Raw genomic sequence first — 21,599 nt, forward strand, 5'->3', positions numbered from 1 at the left:
CTCAACAAATACAAGCATACAAAATAATAATAGGACATATGATATTAAATCTTTGCGACAGCAGAAACACTTTCACACAGTCAAGGCGGCCAATTTCTTTATATCCACATTTCCTCCTGCAGTTACAGAGTAATTAAAATCTCTTTGTTTAAGACCAAAACCAAACACACTTATATGGACCACAACATACATTTTGTTAAAGTTTTCATCTGAACTGAAGCCATGCATCACACTGCGTGGGACGTGCACAGTTTAACTGGTCTTTCCATGGCAGAGAAGGGAGATCAAACACTGTAAGAAAATATGTTCAACACAAAAGAGGTAAGAGGAAGGTCTGAAGTTTGCTGGCAGGATTACCTTTCTGGAACACACACTCCAAATAAGTCAAAGAGGAAGGCCAGTCTAAAGAAGAAAGCAGAGATGATCATTACCTGTCTAGAAAAACAGTATTCTGTGGGAACTGTTTGTACATGACCATCTTTAAATATATAAACTAGAGCATATTAAACATGAGAGAATTTTCTCATGTGGATCTTTTGGAAGCTTAGACATAACACAATGCAATCACAGGGAAAACAAAGGCTTTTTTTTTTTTTTTTTTTTAATCCTCAGGAATCCCAGACCCTAGAGACCACGAAGAAAGTCTGGAGAAAGGAAGACTTTCCCTTGGTTGAGGAGAATTGGGTTAGAAATCATTTAGGCAAGCTGGACATCCACAAGTCCATGGGCCCTGATGGGATGCACCCACGAGTGCTGAGGGAGCTGGCAGGCATCATTGCTAGGCCACTCTCCATCATCTTTGAAAGGTCATGGAGAACAGGAGCGGTGCCTGAGGACTGGAAGAAGGCTAATGTCACTCCAGTCTTCAAAAAGGGCAAGAAGGAGGACCCAGAGAACTACAGGCCAGTCAGCCTCACCTTGATCCATGGAAAAATGATGGAACAGCTCATCCTGGATGCCATCGCCAAGCATGTGAAGGATAAGGAGGTGATAAGGAGTAGTCAGCATGGCTTCACCAAGGGGAAATCATGCTTAATGAACATGATAGCCTTCTACGATGGGATGATTAGTTGGGTAGATGAGAGGAGAGCAGTGGATGTTGTCTACGCTGACTTCAGGAAGGTCTGTCTCTCATAACATCCTCATAGGTAAGCTCAGGAAGCATGGGATAGATGAGCAGACAGTAAGGTGGACTGAGAACTGGCTGAAAGGCAGAGCTCAGAGGGTCATGCTCAGTGGTGCAAAGTCTAGTTGGAGGCCTGTAGATAGCAGTATCCCCCAGGGGTCAGTACTGGGTCCAGTATTGTTCAATTTATTCATCAGTGATCTGGATGAAGGGACAGAGTGCACCCTCAGCAAGTTTGCCAAAGATACCAAACTGGGAGGAGTGGCTGATACACCAAGGAGGCTGTCCTGCTATTCAGAGGGACCTCGACAGCCTGGAGAGATGGGCAGAGAGGAACATCATGAAGTTCAACAAAGGCAAGTGCAAAGTCCTGCACCTAGGGAGGAATAACCCCATGCACCAGTACAGGCTGGGGGTTGACCTGCTGGTCAGCTCTGTGGAGAAGGACCAGGGAGTACTGGTGGACACCAAGTTAAGCATGAGGCAGCAATGTGCCCTTGTGGCCAAGAAGGCCAATGCTATCCTGGGTTGCATTAGGAAGAGCATTGACAGTAGGTTGAGGGAGGGGATCCTCCCCCTCTACTCAGCCCTGCTGAGGCCACATCTGGAGTACTGCGTCCAGTTCTGGGCTCCCCAATACAAGAGAGACATGGAGCTACTGGAGCGAGTCCAGCAGAGGGTTATTAAGATGATGAAGGGACTGGAGCATCTCTCTTTGAGGAAAGGCTGAGAGAGCTGGGCCTGTTTAGCCTGGAGAAGAGAAGACTGAGGAAGGATCTTATCAATGCAAATAAGTATCTGAAGGGAGGATGTAGAGAGGATGGGACCAGACTCTCTTCGGTGGTGCCCAGCAGTAGGACAAGAGGCAACAGGCACAAACCGAAACACAGGAAGTTCCATCTGAATATGAGGAAAAACTTCTTTACTGTGAGGGTGACAGAGCACTGGAACAGGTTGCCCAGAGAGGTTGTGGAGTCTCCTTCTCTGGAGATATTCAAAAGCCATTTGTACACAATCCTGAAAACGTGCTCTAGGTGACCCTGCTTGAGCAGGGTGGTTGGACTAGATGATCTCTAGAGGTCCCTTCCAACCTCAACCCTTCTGCGATTCTGTGATTTTGTGACCTCTTAGTTTTGCTCTGTTGGCCTTAATATTTACGAACTTGCTCGCATACAGCATGGGGCATAACTGTTCTCCGAAATGCACGGTGCAAAGCCTTTCCTACAGAGATATCTGCACGTGCTCATTCTTCTGCCCCATCCGCGAGCCTGTTGAGCATAAACACACTACTTGCCTGGTGCAAGTCACTGCAGGCTAAGTGTAGGATCATGTCCAACTCCCTCAAGACACCATGCTGCCATTCCCAGTACCTAGGAAAGACTTCCCATCTGAAACAGGAAAACGATTAAGCCACATACGAGATTAGCTTGTTAGCAAAGAATTTTGAAAATAACTTTTTTGTTTTATTCATGGAACTTGAGGTGAATGTGCTTCTCTCTAGAGCTGATATGATTCCAGAAACATCTTAAATTACCTTCAGGTCAAGCCACATGTTAGCCAGATACAGCTGTAGAGAGGCAAAATATTAAAAGTTGTCTGCTTCCTCTGAGTATGAAGCAGGGAAAAAGAGGGGTACCAGACATGTTCTGGGTTATTCACAAATATTCTTGGGAAATATGAAATCGACAGCTTAACAAAAGACAAGGAGCCTAATAATTTCATCTGCTCCTTTATCCTCAAAAGACAGACAGGTGAAGTGCTTCTGATAGTAGATTTATTGGCAATTCAGTGTCATTTCCAATACCAAAATGATTAGTAAATCCATTCTGATTTTCTTTGAATATACTGTTATTAAAAGGTATTTCATAGGTGTTTTTGGCATATGCTCTTCACTCAGTTGGTGATCTAACACTTTATTAAATATTATTATTACATGAATGCTGTAGCCACATCTTTCATAATGATATCCCATATTATATGAGGGTCTATATAATAAAAACCCTATAGAAGTTATTCTGCATTACATAAAGATCTGCATCCTAACTTTAAATTGCTGTCAGTAAGAAACAAGTATTTAATCAAATGTTTGGGTTTTTTTCTTCTCATTTTCCCTTAGTTCCTAAGAAGTTGTTAAATACTTGGGGGGGGGAGGTGTTTTGAACATTAGAACAACAAAGGAAAACCTGAAGTTGCTAACTGGAAATCTTTTTCCTGGAGAGAAACAATTAAAAAAACACCACACATAATTTGGTGTTGTAAGTAACAAACTAGCAACAGCACTACAAGAAAACAAGAAGAATTTATGTACAGCTTTAAATGAGATCGTGCACAGAATACTGCCAAACTACTAAAAAGTAGCTCTTGAAAATTACTTAAGTACTGAACACCATTCACTCAGGATCCTTAAACAGTAAATTACATATCCATTCAACATGCACATGGATTTCAACAGGAGCTGCATCTTAATATTTCCGAGACCTAGGTTCAGAAGATTTCCTATTTATTCATCCTAGAAATCAATTTACCTAATTCTGATTCAGATATCAGTTATAAATCTGGATCAACCATTCACTTTGAAGAACATTTCAACTTTAACACTCTTCCTAGACTGAAGCATTTGTGAATAAAGTATTTTTTTCCTATTCCTGCTTTCTATTCTGTACCAACCCATTTACATGAGCACATTTTAAATGACAATCTAAATTCTGCTGAACAAGTATATTCACACTCTGTTAAACTTCCAAATGAATTCAATGGTACACCTCAGAAAAATTAATATACATGTGATCACATGTGCTAGTAACAACCTTTTGACTTGGACTATTTCCTATTCACTGTTCCCAGTGTAAATCACTATGATCACACAATCTATTTTTCTGCATGCTGAATGCACACAGGGATATTGCACAGGAGATAATACAGCAGAAATCTTTCAAAAAGGAAAAGATTCACGAGAAATGAATACTAAATAATTATCTTCATGCACAGAACTCACACTTCTGTGTGACCAGTTATTAACAATTCACTCAAACAGGAAGATACAGAGATGTTTGATAAACAAATAGGGAACACTGACACAAACAAATACAGGAGAGATTCTGGCACGGTTGAGATAGGCTTGCTGTTTTCAACCAGTTCTTTTGGCTTCTGTGGTTCCACATCTCAAGCAGATACACAAAGCCTTCCTTCAAATTTTTAGAGCAAGTTCAGGACTCAAATCATTGGTGAAAACTTTCCTGAGGGTTTCTAGTATTTGTGCTGCTTGAAATGTTTATGAGTTGCAGACATACGTATCGCTGAACCTTCTCCCTGCTGCATGTATTGAATGCACTCTCAAGTCACATATGTTAACAGTAAAGTCTCTGAGCTGCTGGGGCAGCCTTGCTGTGCCTAGAAGTAATTATACGGTATGCTCTGCGGTTTCTTTAAGGAAATTGCATAAACCCCACTGTCTTCTGCAAGACACCTCTCCAGAAACAACAGAAATGGAGAATACAAAACCATAAAAGGACTTCCTTCATTAGCCTAGGCTTCTGGAGGGTGAGAGGGTGGAAGAAGGATCCCTCAACAAATCAGAAAGACAGCAAACTTTGAAAGCCTTTTTAGTGATTGTTCATGCAAGATTCGGTTTACCAAATCCACTTTTAACTTGCATGACAGCTCTAAAGAGTAAACCAAGGAAAATGGTCAAGGACTGTTAGTTACAATCCAAAGGTGGTAACCTACAAATCTGGATTGTGCTTTTGTCACCACTGCACCTCAGAGCCTCACCTTGATCTTTTTGGTGCCATACCTCAGAAATACTCAGGTATTCAATCCCCACTGTAAGCAGCAAGTGGCCTAAATAATGTGAAGACAGCAGCTTCTGTTAAAAGCAGTTCAATAGCACTGCCTGCTTCACACGATCACTCAATGCACAGTTACTGTTATAAAACCATTCTGGGATCCCAGAATGAAATTTGATTACACTGGTGACGGACACTGGGCTGAAACAAACTAAAAAAAAAGGTATCGATGGAAAACCTTGCAGCAAACTGCACAACTCAGAGTGCCTGGGCATCCTGCAGCATCATGAGGGCCTAGGCACTTCTCACTGAATAAACAGGGTCCGAACTGTAAAAACCGACAAATCTGATCTTTAATCTTCTCAGAACTGTGGGCTTAAGCACTTCACCCACCTCCCAGCTATACTGAGATTTCACGGATCTGAACCCTTGTCTGCAATAATGCAATTAAGTACTTTCTCAACAACAGCCAGTCCTTTCTTTCAGGAGATAGATGGAGGGATAAACTCTCTTCCTTTCAAGAAAAAACTGTTGGTGTGTATGACTTTGGATTAAATCACTTGTTAATTGGATAAACTCAGACGTAATATGGAGCTGCAGACCAATGAAGAAAAAACAAAGGTGTAAAAGCATGTTAGCAAACATAAAAGTGACCCCAAGTGGATCCTAAAGTGAGGAAAAAGAAACCAACTACACGAACATCATGTTCCTCCTAGCAAAGAACGGGGATGCTGACAGCTCCCATAACACCCGCTGCCGCAACCAGAACGAGGGCCTGAAGGAGCAGAGGAAGGATAACACTAGGAAAATGTATAGAAACTAAGAAATGTGTGTTTAGCAGTATTAACTGTATTGTTATTGAGACTTTTTCTGTATAGAAGTATTCTAACGGTATTATTCTTTCTTTTTCTGTAACAATTAGATCTGGATTAATAATGATTACACTCTTAAGACTTCAGTTATACCAACAACAGATTCTTGGTTATATGTAAGTTGTGCTTCTTCTTTGCCCATAAAGAAGATTTTGAATTTAACAGTATTCATTTATGGGCATGAGCTCATACTGATGTAACTATTGCAGAGATCTCGGTCTTAAATGTGTGGTACTGATGACAGATTGTTTTTTTTCTGTCTGCGGACCTCAAATACTGAATTTCTGGAGGAAGGAAGGTGACAGTCATAACTTCCTGCAATGTAGTACTTACACACTATGTTCTTTTTGTTCTTTTTTGGTTCTTACTTCCTTCTAAGTATATAGAGACATAAACGCTTGCTTGCACAGGGAGAAGTTTTGTTTCTATAGCACAATTCTTCCCCAACCCTCCCCCTCCCCCCCCCCACTCGATAGTAAAACTATAATTTGATTCCCAGTTTTTTCCTCTACCCACAGTTATTTGGGGATTTTCAGCATTGAAATTAGTACAACTCATTCAGCACAGGAAGTCACTGCTTCTGCACTAGATAAGGGTACTTTGAAATAAATACCATTCTTCGATTAAAAAAAAAAAATAAAAACCCATTTAAAAAGGTATATCATTTGCTTGAAGCAAATACAGTGAAGCAGCAGACTGGATATAGGTGCCATATTCCTAGGCCCAACACATTTAGTGAATGATTTAGGATTTTACTTACTCAACTCACTTTCTACTGGTGGGAGCTTCTACATTGGTTGCTTAATTTTTCTGAATTTTGATATGCATATCCTAGACAAAATTTTCCAAATAACTACCTAAACATCCAGCGATTAACATTTCCTACGACAAAACTGGATCTGAAAGGGTAAAGGGGGAGCCTGAGGTGTGAAGAAACACACAAAACCATAATGGTCTTCATTAAATGGAAGCTGATTTTCTGTTGTCAGTGCCACAGGGCAGCAGAACTTAATATCAAAGTTAAACAAGCACTGTGTAAAATGACTGGGATTCAAAATACTCTTTTTTTCCTGTCCTCTTTAAAATACAGGGTTCACCGTAGTTCTGATTTTCAGGATTAATTATGGGTGAGAACCTCAAGAGCAAAGTGTCCAGGCAAATAATTCAAGAAAATATTCAACTCTATTAGTTTGTTTAGGCAAAAGTCAATGGAAACACTTCACAGACTTAAAATACTCTACAACTTATCAGAAAGTTTCTGCAAAGGAGAGGAAATGATCTAACAAGAATTTTTAATGAGAACAAACAACATGACACTGAAATAAGTATAAACCAAAGTTCTATTTGAGATGCATCTTGAACGCTCACAACAAACACAATGAAGACTGTTTGCAGTAGTCCACAAAGTTCTCACTCAAACAGTAATACGCATCCTGTACAAAAAAGTTCAGACCTATTAAACTTTCCTCTACAAAGGCATTACATTTCCCAAATCTGCTTATCTGTGATGCACATGATGCCAATAAATCCATGATACTGCTCTAACTAGCACACATCACATACAGCAAGAACGCGTACTGTCTGGCACATTATCTGTATTGGAAAGGTGTTACTGTGCAGAAGAGAAAATCTGCCTTGTGCAGGGGAACATCTACTGTGTTCTGTACTTAACATTATGCTTAGTAGGCAGCTAAAGCATATTTGCACTTGCTGCTAAATGTTGATGTTTGATTGGGAAATTGCAACTACTTTGAGATGGATTTTTGTCCTAAGTCACCTTCTTGGATTGTTACGAGTCAGCCATACATCTTAAATTGGCTTAACTAAACCAAACCATCACTAACCGCAAACCTTTGCCTAAAGGGGAAATGACGACCTACAAAACCCATGGGATGTAAATAGCTTTCTTCGGCAGTTTCTGGTTCTGGAGGAGCTAGAGATGATCAGGAGCTTAGATGGGGCTTTCTGACAACTCTGTTCTTCCCCAAGAGATCTTATGGCCAGAGCAAGGCACTTACTGCAGTGCTTCTCTCTCTCCACTCCCTTGTTCTTCTTCCTCAGAATGTAGGTAGGTAGGGGTGTGGGTGTGGGTGCGGGTGTCTCAGGATGGGGGGAAGCTGCCTAGTTATTCTAAGGCAGCAAATGAGCCCCAGCTCATCCCATTTTACTCCTGCTTTGCTCCCACTCTCCCTAATACAAGTGATCTGAGCTACCTCAGAAAAAGCACCAGGACTAGAATGAAAAACATCAGCCATTGAAACACTGACACTGCCTAAGTCTGCATGTATTTAGCTCGACTCAACGTCCTGTTCCTTTCATGCTTAATTTTGTTTTTAAATAGGCATCTCTTCAAATACCTTTTTCCACTAGAGAACTAAAATGTTTTGGGTGTGGACTGCCTTCTAAAACTGTTCCCATCAGGTAATTCACAAGTCATATTTTTAAACTCACAGATCAGTGAATGACAAGCATTACACCCACCCATCCTCCCTCGCTCTTTGTCTTGTGAGAGAGGGCTGTAAAAAAGTGAGACATCAAGCAAGCTAGATGACAGATTTGATAGGAGCTTGACCTTCATGGTGTCACAAATAATATATGCTCCTCAGCATCTATTTCTTTTTGAGAAAGAGGCAATTGTACGAAATTATGGATGCCTGAAGCAAGGAAAAAAAACCATGAGAGAACGGAAGAGCAATCACGTATGACAGAAGCCTGCGGCCCAGTGTTGGGGAGGATACATGGACCATTCTGTGTCCTGAATAACTCTGAAAGGAACCAACTAGTGCCAGGGAATGCCTAGCTGTCTTCAGCAAAGTAAAAAGATCCCTAAGAGCTGCACTTTCTTCAAAGGAGTCCTAGAGCTCCTGGTAGCAAGAGAAGCTGAATCAAATTCTTCCTCGGAGTCAGTAAGGCGTAAATAGGGGGTTAAGAGCACCAGCCTGTCCAAAGGGTTTTAGCCCGACAGTGACGCTGAATACTTCCTGTCCAGGGGTGGACACATGCAGCCACAGCATGCAGACACATGCAAGAAGGCACAGGTTGCTTGGTCACACAACGCATTGGCCTGTTTGAATAGTAGGCCTAAAGCCCAGAGCTATCTCAGTAAATCAATGTCTGTGGTCACTGAAGTTATGCATCTGTAATGTTCTTCCTTATCACATACTGCATTTTTCTAAGAAATCTTCGTGCCTAATTGTTTCCTCTCCAGAGGGCAGTTTATGCTCAAAGCAGTCCCAGGTATAGAGGAAATATATTACTCTCTACTCTCATTAATTATGTCATCAGGCCATCATCTGTAGAGAGGCTGACCTTTTCTTTTTCCTCATATTAAAGACTCTGCCTATCCTTATACAGCCTTTGATGGGTGGTCACAAGAGTGATTACAAGTATCACTCTACAATTTCTGAACACGTGGCTGTCATTCAAAGAGCCTGGAAATCCTGCAGAAACTTATCTGCCTATAGCCAATGATATACGGTGCGATGTAACAGCAAGTTGACACCACAGTGATTCAGGTCCACCACATGGCGCTCACTTCCAGCTTCACAGTTTAGACAAGCATGAGATATGGCTTTGAGGATGCACTCTTCAAAAGACACTATCAATATACCCAATGGGAGTGTAAAATGTACAGTTGCTTAACAGCTTTCAGTAAGAAGACTACTAGCAATCTTGAGTGACTTTTAAAAAAAGAAAAATAACAATTGTAATTGTAAATTGAAAAATAACAATGCATTTTCCTGGTTACATTCTAGCCCAGTTAATTAAATTCGGCAACATTGAGTCCTCTCACCATATTGTAAACAACTAGGACAAAATTCACACTTCAGTTTGTTAGATTGGTAGCGTACTTAGGGGTCCTCTAGATGAAAGCCCTTCACCAAATACAGATTTTAGAACAAGAACGCCCTAATTAAGGGAACCTGCCTTTCACCTGTAGCTCACTGTGAAATACTTTCGCTGGATAGTGAACGAAGCATTATCTTGAGCAAGCAGAGTCCTGGAAACACTGGCACAGGTGTCTGGTAAGATCATGAGTCATGTTGCATCCTGTGACTATTGCTTTGTTCAAGTTGTTTTGTCTTGCGACAGCCATAGGAAGTATTTAAAGCTCCGCCAGAAAGACTGGGCCTAGGTTGTGTTTGCAGAGAACCAGGGAAGAAACATGCTCTATTATTTTGTAGCAAGAGAAACAAAACCGAGCCACAAGCTGAAGGATAATATGGGTAGAACTTTAAGTTTTATAGCTGTCCCTGTGAATTGTTATGGGCATGTATTCATTAATACCTAAGGAGTTTTCCGTGGAACTTTTTCCAAACCTTTATCCCAGGATAAGTGGTACCCCTTTATAAGCATCAATGCTTGGTCTTTCTATGACTGAAAATAAGAGGCTTTGTCTCTTTTGTTTCTATGATCCACAACACTGAATTATTAATGCTGTCAACTTATGCATTGATAATAACATAGATTTGTTGTGGAAGATACTTTCCAGTTACATGTCATTTATTGGTAAAACCAAGAAAACTATTCCCCAAAGAAATCCACCTATTTGTGTGATGCTCATGCATTGCCTCTGTGAGGTCTGAAAAGATTATTAGTCTCTATTTTATTCATGGTTTCACAGAGAGTAAGCAAATTCACACAGATTATCTAAAAAATGCCCATAATAGAGCTGGCAAATAAACACACATGCTCTGACTCATATGTCCTGTACATTTCAGTCCACACCTAGATATAATATATTGTTTGAATGCAACAACTCATGTGACTGCTCAGCAATGAACTGAGATAGGATGTTGTTTCTAAAAAAAAAAAAAAACTTTCAGAAGACAGAGTGACATAATCCTAGCTACTCTTGGTAAAGTCCCATGTCACAGAACGTTATACCTGTCTTTCACAGAGTACCATATTATACAACAACTTTCAAAAACTGATCCAGCACCATCTTAAAATTACTGGGGTTTTTGCTGCCAGCACTCCTGCTGGAATACTGCTCTAGAGTCTCTCTAATGCCACAGCTAGAAGCCTTCCAGTTTTCAGCCCAAATGTCTCCAATGCCAATTTCTACCCATTTCCTCTTTGGCCAACTTAATCCTTCAGCTTAAATACCTCTACCCTTTCCTCATTGTTTATACATTTATAGGCAGGAATCATATCCTTTCTCAGCTCTTCTGTGAGACTAAGCAAACAAGTTTTAATCTCCTCTCACATGGCAAAGCTCCTCTTTCTCCAGCTCTCCTTAGTTCCACTCTCTGGACCTGTTCATTCACGCTGCCAGGAGAGCCTTGCTGAAAACATGCTGGGATCACATTTGTTTTTGCCAAGTTTTTATCTCTTTGGTTACTAATGGTCATTCTGTGATCAACTTGTACCGATGGATCCTACTATTCTGGGACCATTTCCAACTGATGAACTCCTCACTTGCAACAGATGTCCTTGGTACTAGTCCTTCGGTGCACAGCTTCAAATTCACATCACTGACTATTTCCATTTATATAAGTTCAGTTCTCAGGGGCATCCTTCCACACAAAAAGAAATCCACATACACATCATGGCTAACAAATACCACCAAATCTACAATAAATTGCCACAGACAGCCCAGTAGGCAACTGTCCAGTTCGCACAGACCTCACTTGGTGTGGAGAGTGACTGGTACGTGCATATCTCTGCTTTCAGAGGTAGCTACCTTTTGCTCGCCTCTGTCCCTTCTTCAGCCAATGGTGGGCTCCAGGGGGCAAAGCTAAGGCAGTTCTAGTCACTTCTCAATATCTCATCTAATACTTGTCACAAGAGACTTTCTCAAAGCATGAGCTGCAAAAGGGTATGTATCTCCTAGGGATGCTCTACGTGACCCCATGCCAGTCCTCCTAAGCCTCTCTTCAATTAAAGTTTTCAAGCCAAACTGATCATACCAAATGTTCTAAATATGCTGGTGCATTTCTTAATGCAGTATTTCACTGTACTATTACTTGAACAAGTCCCAAAGCAAATGAAATACATATTACCTTATGCTGGTGCTGGAAAAAACAATATAGCGAGGCAGATTTTGGTAAGACACCTTAGTCTTCCTGAATTACACTTACTATAAGAATAATTTCAATCTGGCGACTACTACAAAACTGTGGGACTTGGTCAGAATGACCAAGAACAACAGAAGTGAGCCTTTATGTGGGCTACTAAAAAAAAATAAAAATCAAGGTAGTTGTTTTGGATTATTATCTGTGCTTAGAGACCTTCTCAAAGATTAGAAATTCATTGTTCTGTACCCAGAATATGCAATCTAAGCAGGCGACACAGGGAAACAACTTGCTGTGCATGAGTTGGCACTGAGTTAATCACATTTTTCATCAGACTACTATCTCCGTGGATGTATTTCTACTGATTTTAAATTGCTCATATAACTTGGGCTTAAACTGAGAAGTATGTCTACAGTGTTGTTTAGCTAAACAAACTCATAACTGATTATATGCTAACTCCTGAGCAAGAGGGAAACCAGAATTAGAGATAAAATAAATGCAGTCATATGGAATATTAGCAGCAGAAGCAGGGATAGAATAGGAGGTTTTGATACTCTAGTCTCAAGGCCATACTGCTTCCTCAAGAAGAAAAAAAACAACACTAAGTTCAAGTGAAATGTCACCCAATTTTAATGCCATATTTCAGACAAAGGCTTTGCTGCTTGGCATCACAAAAGATAACACATTTTAAACAAGTGTTCTTGTCAAATTCCATTGCAAGTGTCTTTTTACATAAAGTTCCCCATGAGAAGTGGATACAGCTTTTTTCTGCTCTTCCTTTTCAAAACTTCTATTTGTTTCATGATATTGCCAAAGAGCTGCATGCTCACTTCATATGACAGTCAAGTTCAATATTGAATGAAATGATTCCCATTCATAATTTGAAATGCGTTTGAAACCCCTTGAGATTTAAATCAATCTATAGAGGCAGACTGACATGGAAGCACTCAGTGGAACATCGGTAAAGACGCAGATTAGCCACAACTCCTGGTACTATTCACACAACAATTTCTGCTTTTGCATCAAGCTTATCTGGAAGTTTCTAACTGCACTATGTCTCCAAAATGTTTAAATGGAATAATCATAAACTCTTGAGCTAGATATAGAGATGGCATGACTTGTGCAGCTCAAGCGCTTTCAACAGAATTGCACTTAAAACACCCAAGTTGGCTTCATTTTCTGTTTCTCTTTATTAAAGCAAACGAATACTTGAATAATATGGCAAGCCAAAGCACATTTCAATACCCTTGAACTACAGAAGGGTTCAGGTACAGATAAGATGTTTGCAATTTAAATCCACCTCTAACTTGTGTTGGGTTAGGGATCTTTTCTGTTCTTTTTATTTTTCTTTTTTTTTTCTTAAGGATTTGTTCAACAAAACATTTTGAACAATATAGTTCATTAGCTGAGCCTGTCTGGCTGAAATGCAAAAATAGCCATCCCTCAGTCTGAGCTTTAAAATAGCTCTTCCCGAATGAGAGTCAAATGTTCCCAGGCTGTGAAAGATGTTTATTTCTCTCTCGCTCTCTCTTTTTTAAACATTTAATTTCAGCTTGTGTAGGCAATGTGGTCAAAGATGACACAGCCCAGTGCAGGAACTTATAGAAGGCAGGATTAGTCTCTTTAATACACCAACTGCATCATGTCTCAAAAGACTAAAAAACGAGTTAGCATAAGTACATGGGCAGCCTAATCAGAACCTCCACCTTTTTTGGAGCCATTTCCCCATCCATTACAAGTGCAAGTCATGTCTATACGTTTAGATGGCATGAGTCCTGGCTGGAAGTCTATCCCATCTATTTTCAGGCATGATGAAAATCATACATGGAAATACATTCTGTAAAGCATTTAATAAAGACTGATAAAGAAATAAAAGGGACAACATTAAAAAAATCAAAATAGAACTCAAACTATCTTGCTATCTTTTCTAGACAAGATTCCACGTTCACCTGATGAGTGCAGATGACTAGTTTAATTTAAAGCATTTGACTAGATATGACATTTATGCTAAGAAAACCAAACTATATCAAGTCAACATTGATGTGTCCTTCCCTGAATGTAATCAAGAGTGAATTTTCATCAGACGGGTGTATTCCTATTGGGATTGCAACGGGATCAGTTCTTTGCCCCATGCAAACAAATAATACAGTGAACAGATCAATCTCCTACTGAACAATCAGAGACTGTTCATATGAAAGACACGAAGATTACTGAAGGATTAGAAAATGCCCTGTAGGAATGGGTTTAAGGAGTTCTGTCCATCTGCATATTAGAATGACATTTTTTTATAAAGAAAAAAAAGTTGATCATAGGGGACTCTGGACAAGCACATGAGATAAACTTTGAAACTGATTAGTCTGTATGGCTCCATAACCTGCTTTTAAAAATGGAGTAGAGCAAATAGGCAAAAAACAACATATATGAGGATTTTTAACTTTTGACTCTATTCGTGATTTTTTTTTTTGTAATGAAATATCACATTGTCATTGAGGGTTTTTTTTTTTTTTTAACAAAAAAATTCTTACAAACTAGATCAATTTGAAGAATACTCAACAACAGTTCATGGGTATTTATTGTTATTTTCTGATTTAAGAGCTGCTTGTTAATTTTGAATGGACACAGTTCAGATAGGACATTTCTGGTCTCTAATTTGAGAAGTGCAACTTTTAGATTCAAGAATTTGATGCAAATATTCATGTGTACCAATTGAAATAAACTCCATTTTGAAGGTCCCATTTACTTACAAACTCACTGCAAACATAAAATCTGAAAAGGAAAGCACTTGCTACAAAGCATGTGAACAGCAGAAATACAGACTCAAAAGCAAATGCACTAAAACCTCCGAATGAAATCTTTCGGACACAATTCCGAGCATTCACCCAACTATAATACTAATGAAAAGCTGGCCATCCTAGTCAACCTATCTGCATGGTTTCTATCAGAGTATCAAATCACACATTTTCCATCTGTCATCAAATTCCCTTCCTAACCCGCAAGACAACCCCCAAAATCTAGCATTTCACTTGGTTTGGACTGCCCCTCGATTCTGGTGGAGCTGACTTGGAGTAAACTATGGGAGTCATTAACGGAAGACAGGAGGAGACTCGGGTAAAAGACCAAGTGGCGTACCTTATCGCTACGAAGATTAAAAGGTTCAAAGTTATTGAGGGGATACTTGCAGATTAAGATACCCTGACATTTCCAAATTTCAGATACCAGTTGCCTTTCTCGACACATTTTCTCAGACCACAATACTATTGCCTTGTTTTTCCTGGGACAAAAAAGCTTCCTCCCAGTACTTTATGCACAATACTACAGATACATATGCAGAGACATTTTTAATAGCCCCTAAGTCACTCAGATGCTTCTGAAAATCCCATGCATAGATATCGCAATGTCCCACAGAAGCAAATGTTAGGGTGTCCATTTCAACCAGAAATTCAGATGGCATGAAGATTTGAAAAGAAAGCCATGCTAAAATGTAATTTTTTAGAGAGTAAAAATTTCAGTTCAAATTCAGTACAATAACTCTTCCAAAGACAATTCAATATTCATTCCTTTGAGATAAAATGGAAGGAAGGAGTAATGTACTAATTTAATTTAGCAGAGAAGACGAACATTATAATTACTGTTAGTAATTTATTTTCAATAGACATATGAATTTAGAAAGTGGAAAATTTCCCTGTGAGAATACCTAAAGAGCCACAAATATCCACACACCAATATACCTAGATATTCTCCTCAAGGATGAGGCATGAAAAAAACCTTCACATTACTCCTTTGGTAACCAAGCTTTAACAAAGGTGATCAGAGGCACCAGCTCCTTCCTTTCCCCAGCCTGGTCTCCTACTTATTTTTCTACCTGGCAGACTCTAAAATTTAACCCCACGTTAAATGCTTTATCATCCATGTCAATCAAGGCAATTATTCCCAATAGAAAAGGACAAGCAATATTTGCCAACATTTTCAGTGGAAGCTGCTACAGGCTGTGGGCACCCTAAATTAGGGCTGAAAACGGTTGGCACTGAGCAACTGAGTTACGCTAGTGAGCCATAACAAAGCACCAGGCTTCCTGCAATTCTGTAAGAATTTTGAGATATATTATATAAGATGTATGTTATGAGATATTATAAGATATACATTTTTAAGAGATATATTATAATTCTGTAAGAATTATTTTTAGAACCCTGATGAGCAAAATCTCACTGAATACAATTCAGCAGATAATTATACTCTTGATACAAAACCACACAGGGTAGTGGGAGAAAAAAAAAATTGCATTTATAATACATATCTTTTAAAGGCAATTTCCATAGAAATCCAGTAAATAAAACATTTACATAACCCTAAGAATGTAATCACTACGAGATGCTAGAGAAGTGGTTCACAGCCAGTTCTGGTACTCTTAACTAAGGCACCCAACAGTCCCAAGGTAGCCTACTAGCAAATCTGTCCTTTCCATAAAGGCTTTGCTCCAGTAGCACTGAAGTCCTAACAGGGTTTGGACCATGAGGCATCATGAAAGGTTTCAGGTGCATCAGTTGGTGAGGAAATAACCTTGAGACTTTCCTTTAATTCCCTGATCAGCTATAAATTACAACTACCAGTCACAGATATGCTTATAGTCCTATAAAAATAATCTGACAGATTATAATCTGAAAGAAGCAGGGAAGCCGTGGAGCATGCACATCAGCACTGGATGATTAGCCCAGGCTGGAGTCAGACTCACACTGTTCTGTTGGTTTCCCTGCCACATTTAGTTAAAGCTTGCTTAGACATATGTCTGTGGGTGCCACAGCCCTGTCACAAAGTTCCCTTGTAAGTATAAGAAGGCTCTCAGCCAAAACACGGGCAGGAGGGTTCCTTCCCCAGGGAAATCGAGGCAGAAGAGGGAGGCTCGCATTCGCCCAGTTTTAGCCCTTGATGCAGTTGGGCAGTGGTTGCACATACACACAGATCTGGATGCAGAGAAGTGCTCTTGGGTCCAACAGTTCAGGCACAGCTTTAACATCCCCACTTTTCATCCTAACAGGGAACAATAAGGCTTTGTTCACCAACAGACCGAGAGGTACTAGACTGCTGACATTACTAGAAGTCACATAAGTACTAAAACTGCTGTCAAGTGATTTTTTTTCTTTCTTTTTCTTTTCTTTTTTTTTTTTGCAATAGCAGATGAGAAAGTGTGGACTATCTACACGTGCTGTAGGTAGAAAACTGGATACAAGAGAAGCGTGGTTGCACAGTTTCTTTATGTATTGTGAGAAAACACATAAATTCCAAGTTATTCATAGTATTTCAATTCAGCATAAAGCATATTTGATAGCAAAGTCAAGCTTGGCATGTGTCAGAACTGAAACTAGAGTTTGCAGAACTGAGGATAAAAGAAACTCTGTTTAGCAAAACTGGAAATTCAACTCTTGAAGCTGGTGCATCACAGAACTGCATGGCTCAATACCACTCTCTTGTGGGCACAAATCCGAAGGCGCACCAAGCCTACAAAAGTGCAGGCAACTCCACTAAAAATGAAACTGTTCTTTTCAGTCCAACTGCCTCTCTCTTACAGTCAGTCATACCCACACCCCTTTTCTGCCAGGGAAGGCAATGCAAGATAGGCACATTAATAAATCTAACACAAACTTCTGAGCTTTTTCTTGTCTTCCTTTGTTTCGAGCGCCCATTTAACAGGTGTTATAGTGACACTTAGGGATAAAGTTGATTTTTCACATCCCTGTACCTGTCTTCTTTCCTCCGTGTTTAATTTTTCTCTGTTTCATATTTTCCCTTTCATTTTTCTCTACATCCAGTTTGTTTCCTTTCAACAGTCACATCCCTCTTCTCCTCGCTACTGGTTAGACTTATTTAAAACCAACCTATGCTGCTCACCAACAAGCACCAGTATCTTCTGCTCAAACGTACTCTAAGATGTGGCCAGTCCCACACCTCCATTTTTCCTACGTTCTTGCTAGAATATGTATGACTTCACTGTAACACTGTAGGCTACCACAAAACCAGGCATTTCATGGGAGCTACATTGATTCAAGTATGAGCGGGCCATATTTTGGTGGGACAACACCTTCTTTGTACCATACAGTTATCACAGCATACATCAATGCTTCTCAAATGTATGTTGATGGGAGCTGTCACTTGCACTGCTGTCTAATGGCGATGTGTGGATCAGGCAATTTGGGGAGTAGCTGGTCTTGATTAACTAACTTAATCAGTGTTTAGTCCAAAATCTACTAAAACTAAAAAGTGTCTCTGCATTGACAACCCTGCTGGGAGGTGGCCTAGGTTTTTGTATTTAGCATACAGGCTACATGCACAGGACTGAAACACAAATGGAAACCAAAGCAAAGATCAGGCCAGATACCAGTACTGCTAGCATAAAACCTGTATAAAATTAATTCATGCCCTTCTACTGTCAAGCCATAACTGATGCAGTCATATACTCCGCTAAAAGGTCATCTAGCTGTGATAAATACACTGGTACTTGACTCCATCCTCCTGAGTAAAATAAAGATGAGGATAGGGTGTAATTATTCTATTTTCAAATGAAATCATCTAATGAGTCACAGCAATAATCTCTAGGTTGCAGTTTTCCAGCACAACAACTACTGTGGGTTTTTTTCCATGCTTTATCATGATGGTACAGCACCCCTTCCTGGTGATGAAACTGGCAATTGCTAAATAAAAAGGTCCTAAAATTACACTCCTCGGCACAATAGGAATGGCTGCAGATTTCCCGCTAGTACTGATGGTTGTGAGACAAGTTTCAGCAGCCTGATGACACTCAGAAAACAACAAGCATCTTTTATAGCCAAAGCATTTTGTCATCAAAACCAGACATTTTGATTTAATGAAATCTTTTTGCAAATTTATAACAGCTTTGATAAACTGTATCAGTCAATAAATGAAAAATGCATGATACTTCAACAGTCTCAAAACAGAAACATTTCCTTCCCTCCCCCAGTAAGTCTGTTTAAACATAGAAATATGTAAGACTTTGAAATCAAATATGTGTTTTTCAATAACAACATTAAAATCCCTATAGATTTCAGCTTTAAGTTTCTGCACACTTCTTTGCTCAGCAATCTAAACCATGATCTGATCCGAATTCTTTGCATGTGACTCCTTGCTAAAGGTATAAGAAGAGTTATTTCACAGATACATCACTCTATTTGAGAGCAGTCTGGCATTTTTTTGTGAAATAACAATTTCAAGTCAATGTTAATGACCATTATTCTGAACATCTTACAAGAAAAAGAGCTAAATTCTTAGCTAGCATTAGATTAGCATAGGCACGTTTGTCCTGACTTCCGAGGAGCTGCATCTATTTGTATTAGCTGAGCATTGGTACCATATTTAGCATATTTTAAAATCACAGAAATAGACGTCTTCAATCCCCTTGATATTACAAAGGGAAATATTCATGGCACACAGCAAAGCTTTGAATAAAAAAAAAGTTATCATCTTTTATTAATGCACAACAAAAGAAAAAAAGAAAAAAAAAAACACAGAAAGTTCTGAAATCTCATCTCACTCTTCAGATGCTGACTGGTTGACAGACCAGCAGAATTTCAACTCCAATAAGCATGAATTAGTTTCCAGGCAAAGAAGCAGAGATAAAAGGGAAAGGCATTTTAGGAGTTTCTCATGGGTTTTAGTCAAAGTTTTATTTACTGCTTGGTCTACAGACAGAAAGCTCAGCTGTGATTTCAGCCTCTGGAATTTTTGGATTTACTAGGAACAAGCTTCACAGTTGGCCATATAAAACAAGGTAAATTTTCATACATTAATTACTATATTTTGTCTAATCATATATATAAAATGTCTACAGTCTTTTGGGAAGTATGGAATAGAACCTAGTAGAACAGTAACCTGAATAGAAAACATGTTTAAAAGATTATCTAAGATGAATTCATTTGTGGAATTTGCATAACGATTTGCACCATCCATGCACTTTAGTCCTTTTTACCTTGACCAGTCTTCCAATTATGTCAGCACAGCATGCAAAATATCCTAGCTAGTAGAGGATAACACTGGAAGAACATTAAATAGGGATGCTAGATTTGCTGAACTTACAGCATACACCACTGGAACTGCCTTCTGTTCCTACATCAGGGCATGTGAGGCCAGGATCCACCCCAGTGTTTCTGATTCAAGAACCACCTAGGAAGTGTTTCAGTTCAGGAGGTGTATTTTATGGAATAATGGAGGAAAAAAGAAAAAAAAAAGGAGAGAGAGAGAGAGAGAGAGAAAGAGAGAGAGAGACACTAAACTCATTACTACCAAGTCATTAAAAAACAAAAGCTACAAATTGTCTGTTGCACACAGATGCCACTCGTAGAGGTTTTCACACATATACACAGCTTGCTCTGTTTGTACAGTCCCTATTACAGAGTCAGAGCATCATCTTCAAAACAGCACCCTCAGAGTTACGTGAGAATCTCCAGCTGAGTCAATTTTTTTTTACATTTTTAATTAGAGCTTCACTCTTCACTCCTTTTCCATCTTTCTTATTACAGACTTACACACCTCATGTCCAGTATATTGCAACAGCACTGCAAAGCTTAGCAAGGACAGAAAACAAAGTGTGTGTGGCAGGGGAAAACAAGGTGTCTCGTTGATACAGCTGTCACTCCCGCTCGACGCGCTGGCCTCCAGCATCCTCCATGCTTCATTTTCCCCGAGGCTTGCATTGGGGCTGCCCAGACTGATCTCTGCATTCATCTCTTCTGAGGCCAGCCAATATGGCAGAAAATATTGCACCCGGTCCCTTTTGCTCCCTTCCCCCAGGAGACTAAATATGTCCTTTCCACACGATAGCCGAGTTCCCCTGGCCCAGAGCCTGTGACCACTGAACGCTCACACCGAGCCAGTTAATTCAGCGAATTACACTAATTCATTTCCCCCCGCTGCTTATCCCGCAGAAGCAGAGGAGGGTATTTCATTTAGTTTTACCGAGACCCATAGCAAAAGACACTTGCTAAGAGAATCCATATTAGATATCAAAATACATCGCGGAAAAGCAATGAGAATTTGCATGGCTCAAGGGTTTCTAGTTCATCAGTGGCTAACCAAGTAGGAGCACCTTTTCTACTGCTATGGTAGTTTCTTTTTTTCTTTCTTTCTTTTCTTTATTAAAACCTTGGAGTGTCTTTTATCTAACCCTCTGTAAATTTTGTTCATGTCCTGTGAAACAGCTGAAGTTTTCTTTGAGTATCGTTGTTTGTTTTAATGATAAACAATTTCAGACATTTAAATCTGGAGCAGAAATGAATGTGTTCTGTAGAACAGAAAGCACTCTATAGTTATTGTGTCGAGAAGATGACCTTTGCCTAATTGTTAGAGGCCGTTATTTTCCCCTAAGATCCTGCAAAATAGTAAAGCTCTATGTGATGGCCAACAAGAGCTAAGCAAACTGCATGCCTCCTGCAAGAGCGCACAACTGTCCAGTTCAAAGCCACTGTGCAACCTGGCTTCCCAACACCTGTCAAAATATCTCCTGCGATATCAGTCCAGGAATCTCATCCAACAGCAAGGGCCATGATAAGCGGATACACACTTATCCTTTCCCATAACAGTGAAAAGAGATATGAACTTTGGCTGGCACTGGAGGACCCTTTCAGGAAGGTGCGTGTAGAACTGGTAAAAATGCGTAACAAAGAGTGCATCTGTGAAGAATATGCAGATTCAGGGGCATGACAATACCGATCAATTCATATCAAATATAGAATAATAATTCCGGCTACTAAAAAGTCTCATTTTGACCTGAAATTTCAAATGAAATATTTTGACT

General features: G+C 39.7%; 1 protein-coding gene across 1 annotated transcript in view; it reads left to right on the plus strand.

Moving 5' to 3' along the window:
- Positions 1-933: 933 nt before the first annotated feature.
- The window catches only part of SPARCL1 (SPARC like 1), a 40,938-nt gene continuing 20,272 nt past the window's right edge, over positions 934-21,599 (plus strand). Inside the window, 1 exon segment of the mRNA XM_067296999.1 lies at positions 934-1,122. Within this exon segment, the coding sequence (XP_067153100.1) occupies positions 934-1,122 (189 nt within the window).

Source organism: Apteryx mantelli, chromosome 5 (genome assembly GCF_036417845.1).
Source record: "Apteryx mantelli isolate bAptMan1 chromosome 5, bAptMan1.hap1, whole genome shotgun sequence".
Classification (NCBI taxonomy): Eukaryota; Metazoa; Chordata; class Aves; order Apterygiformes; family Apterygidae; genus Apteryx; species Apteryx mantelli.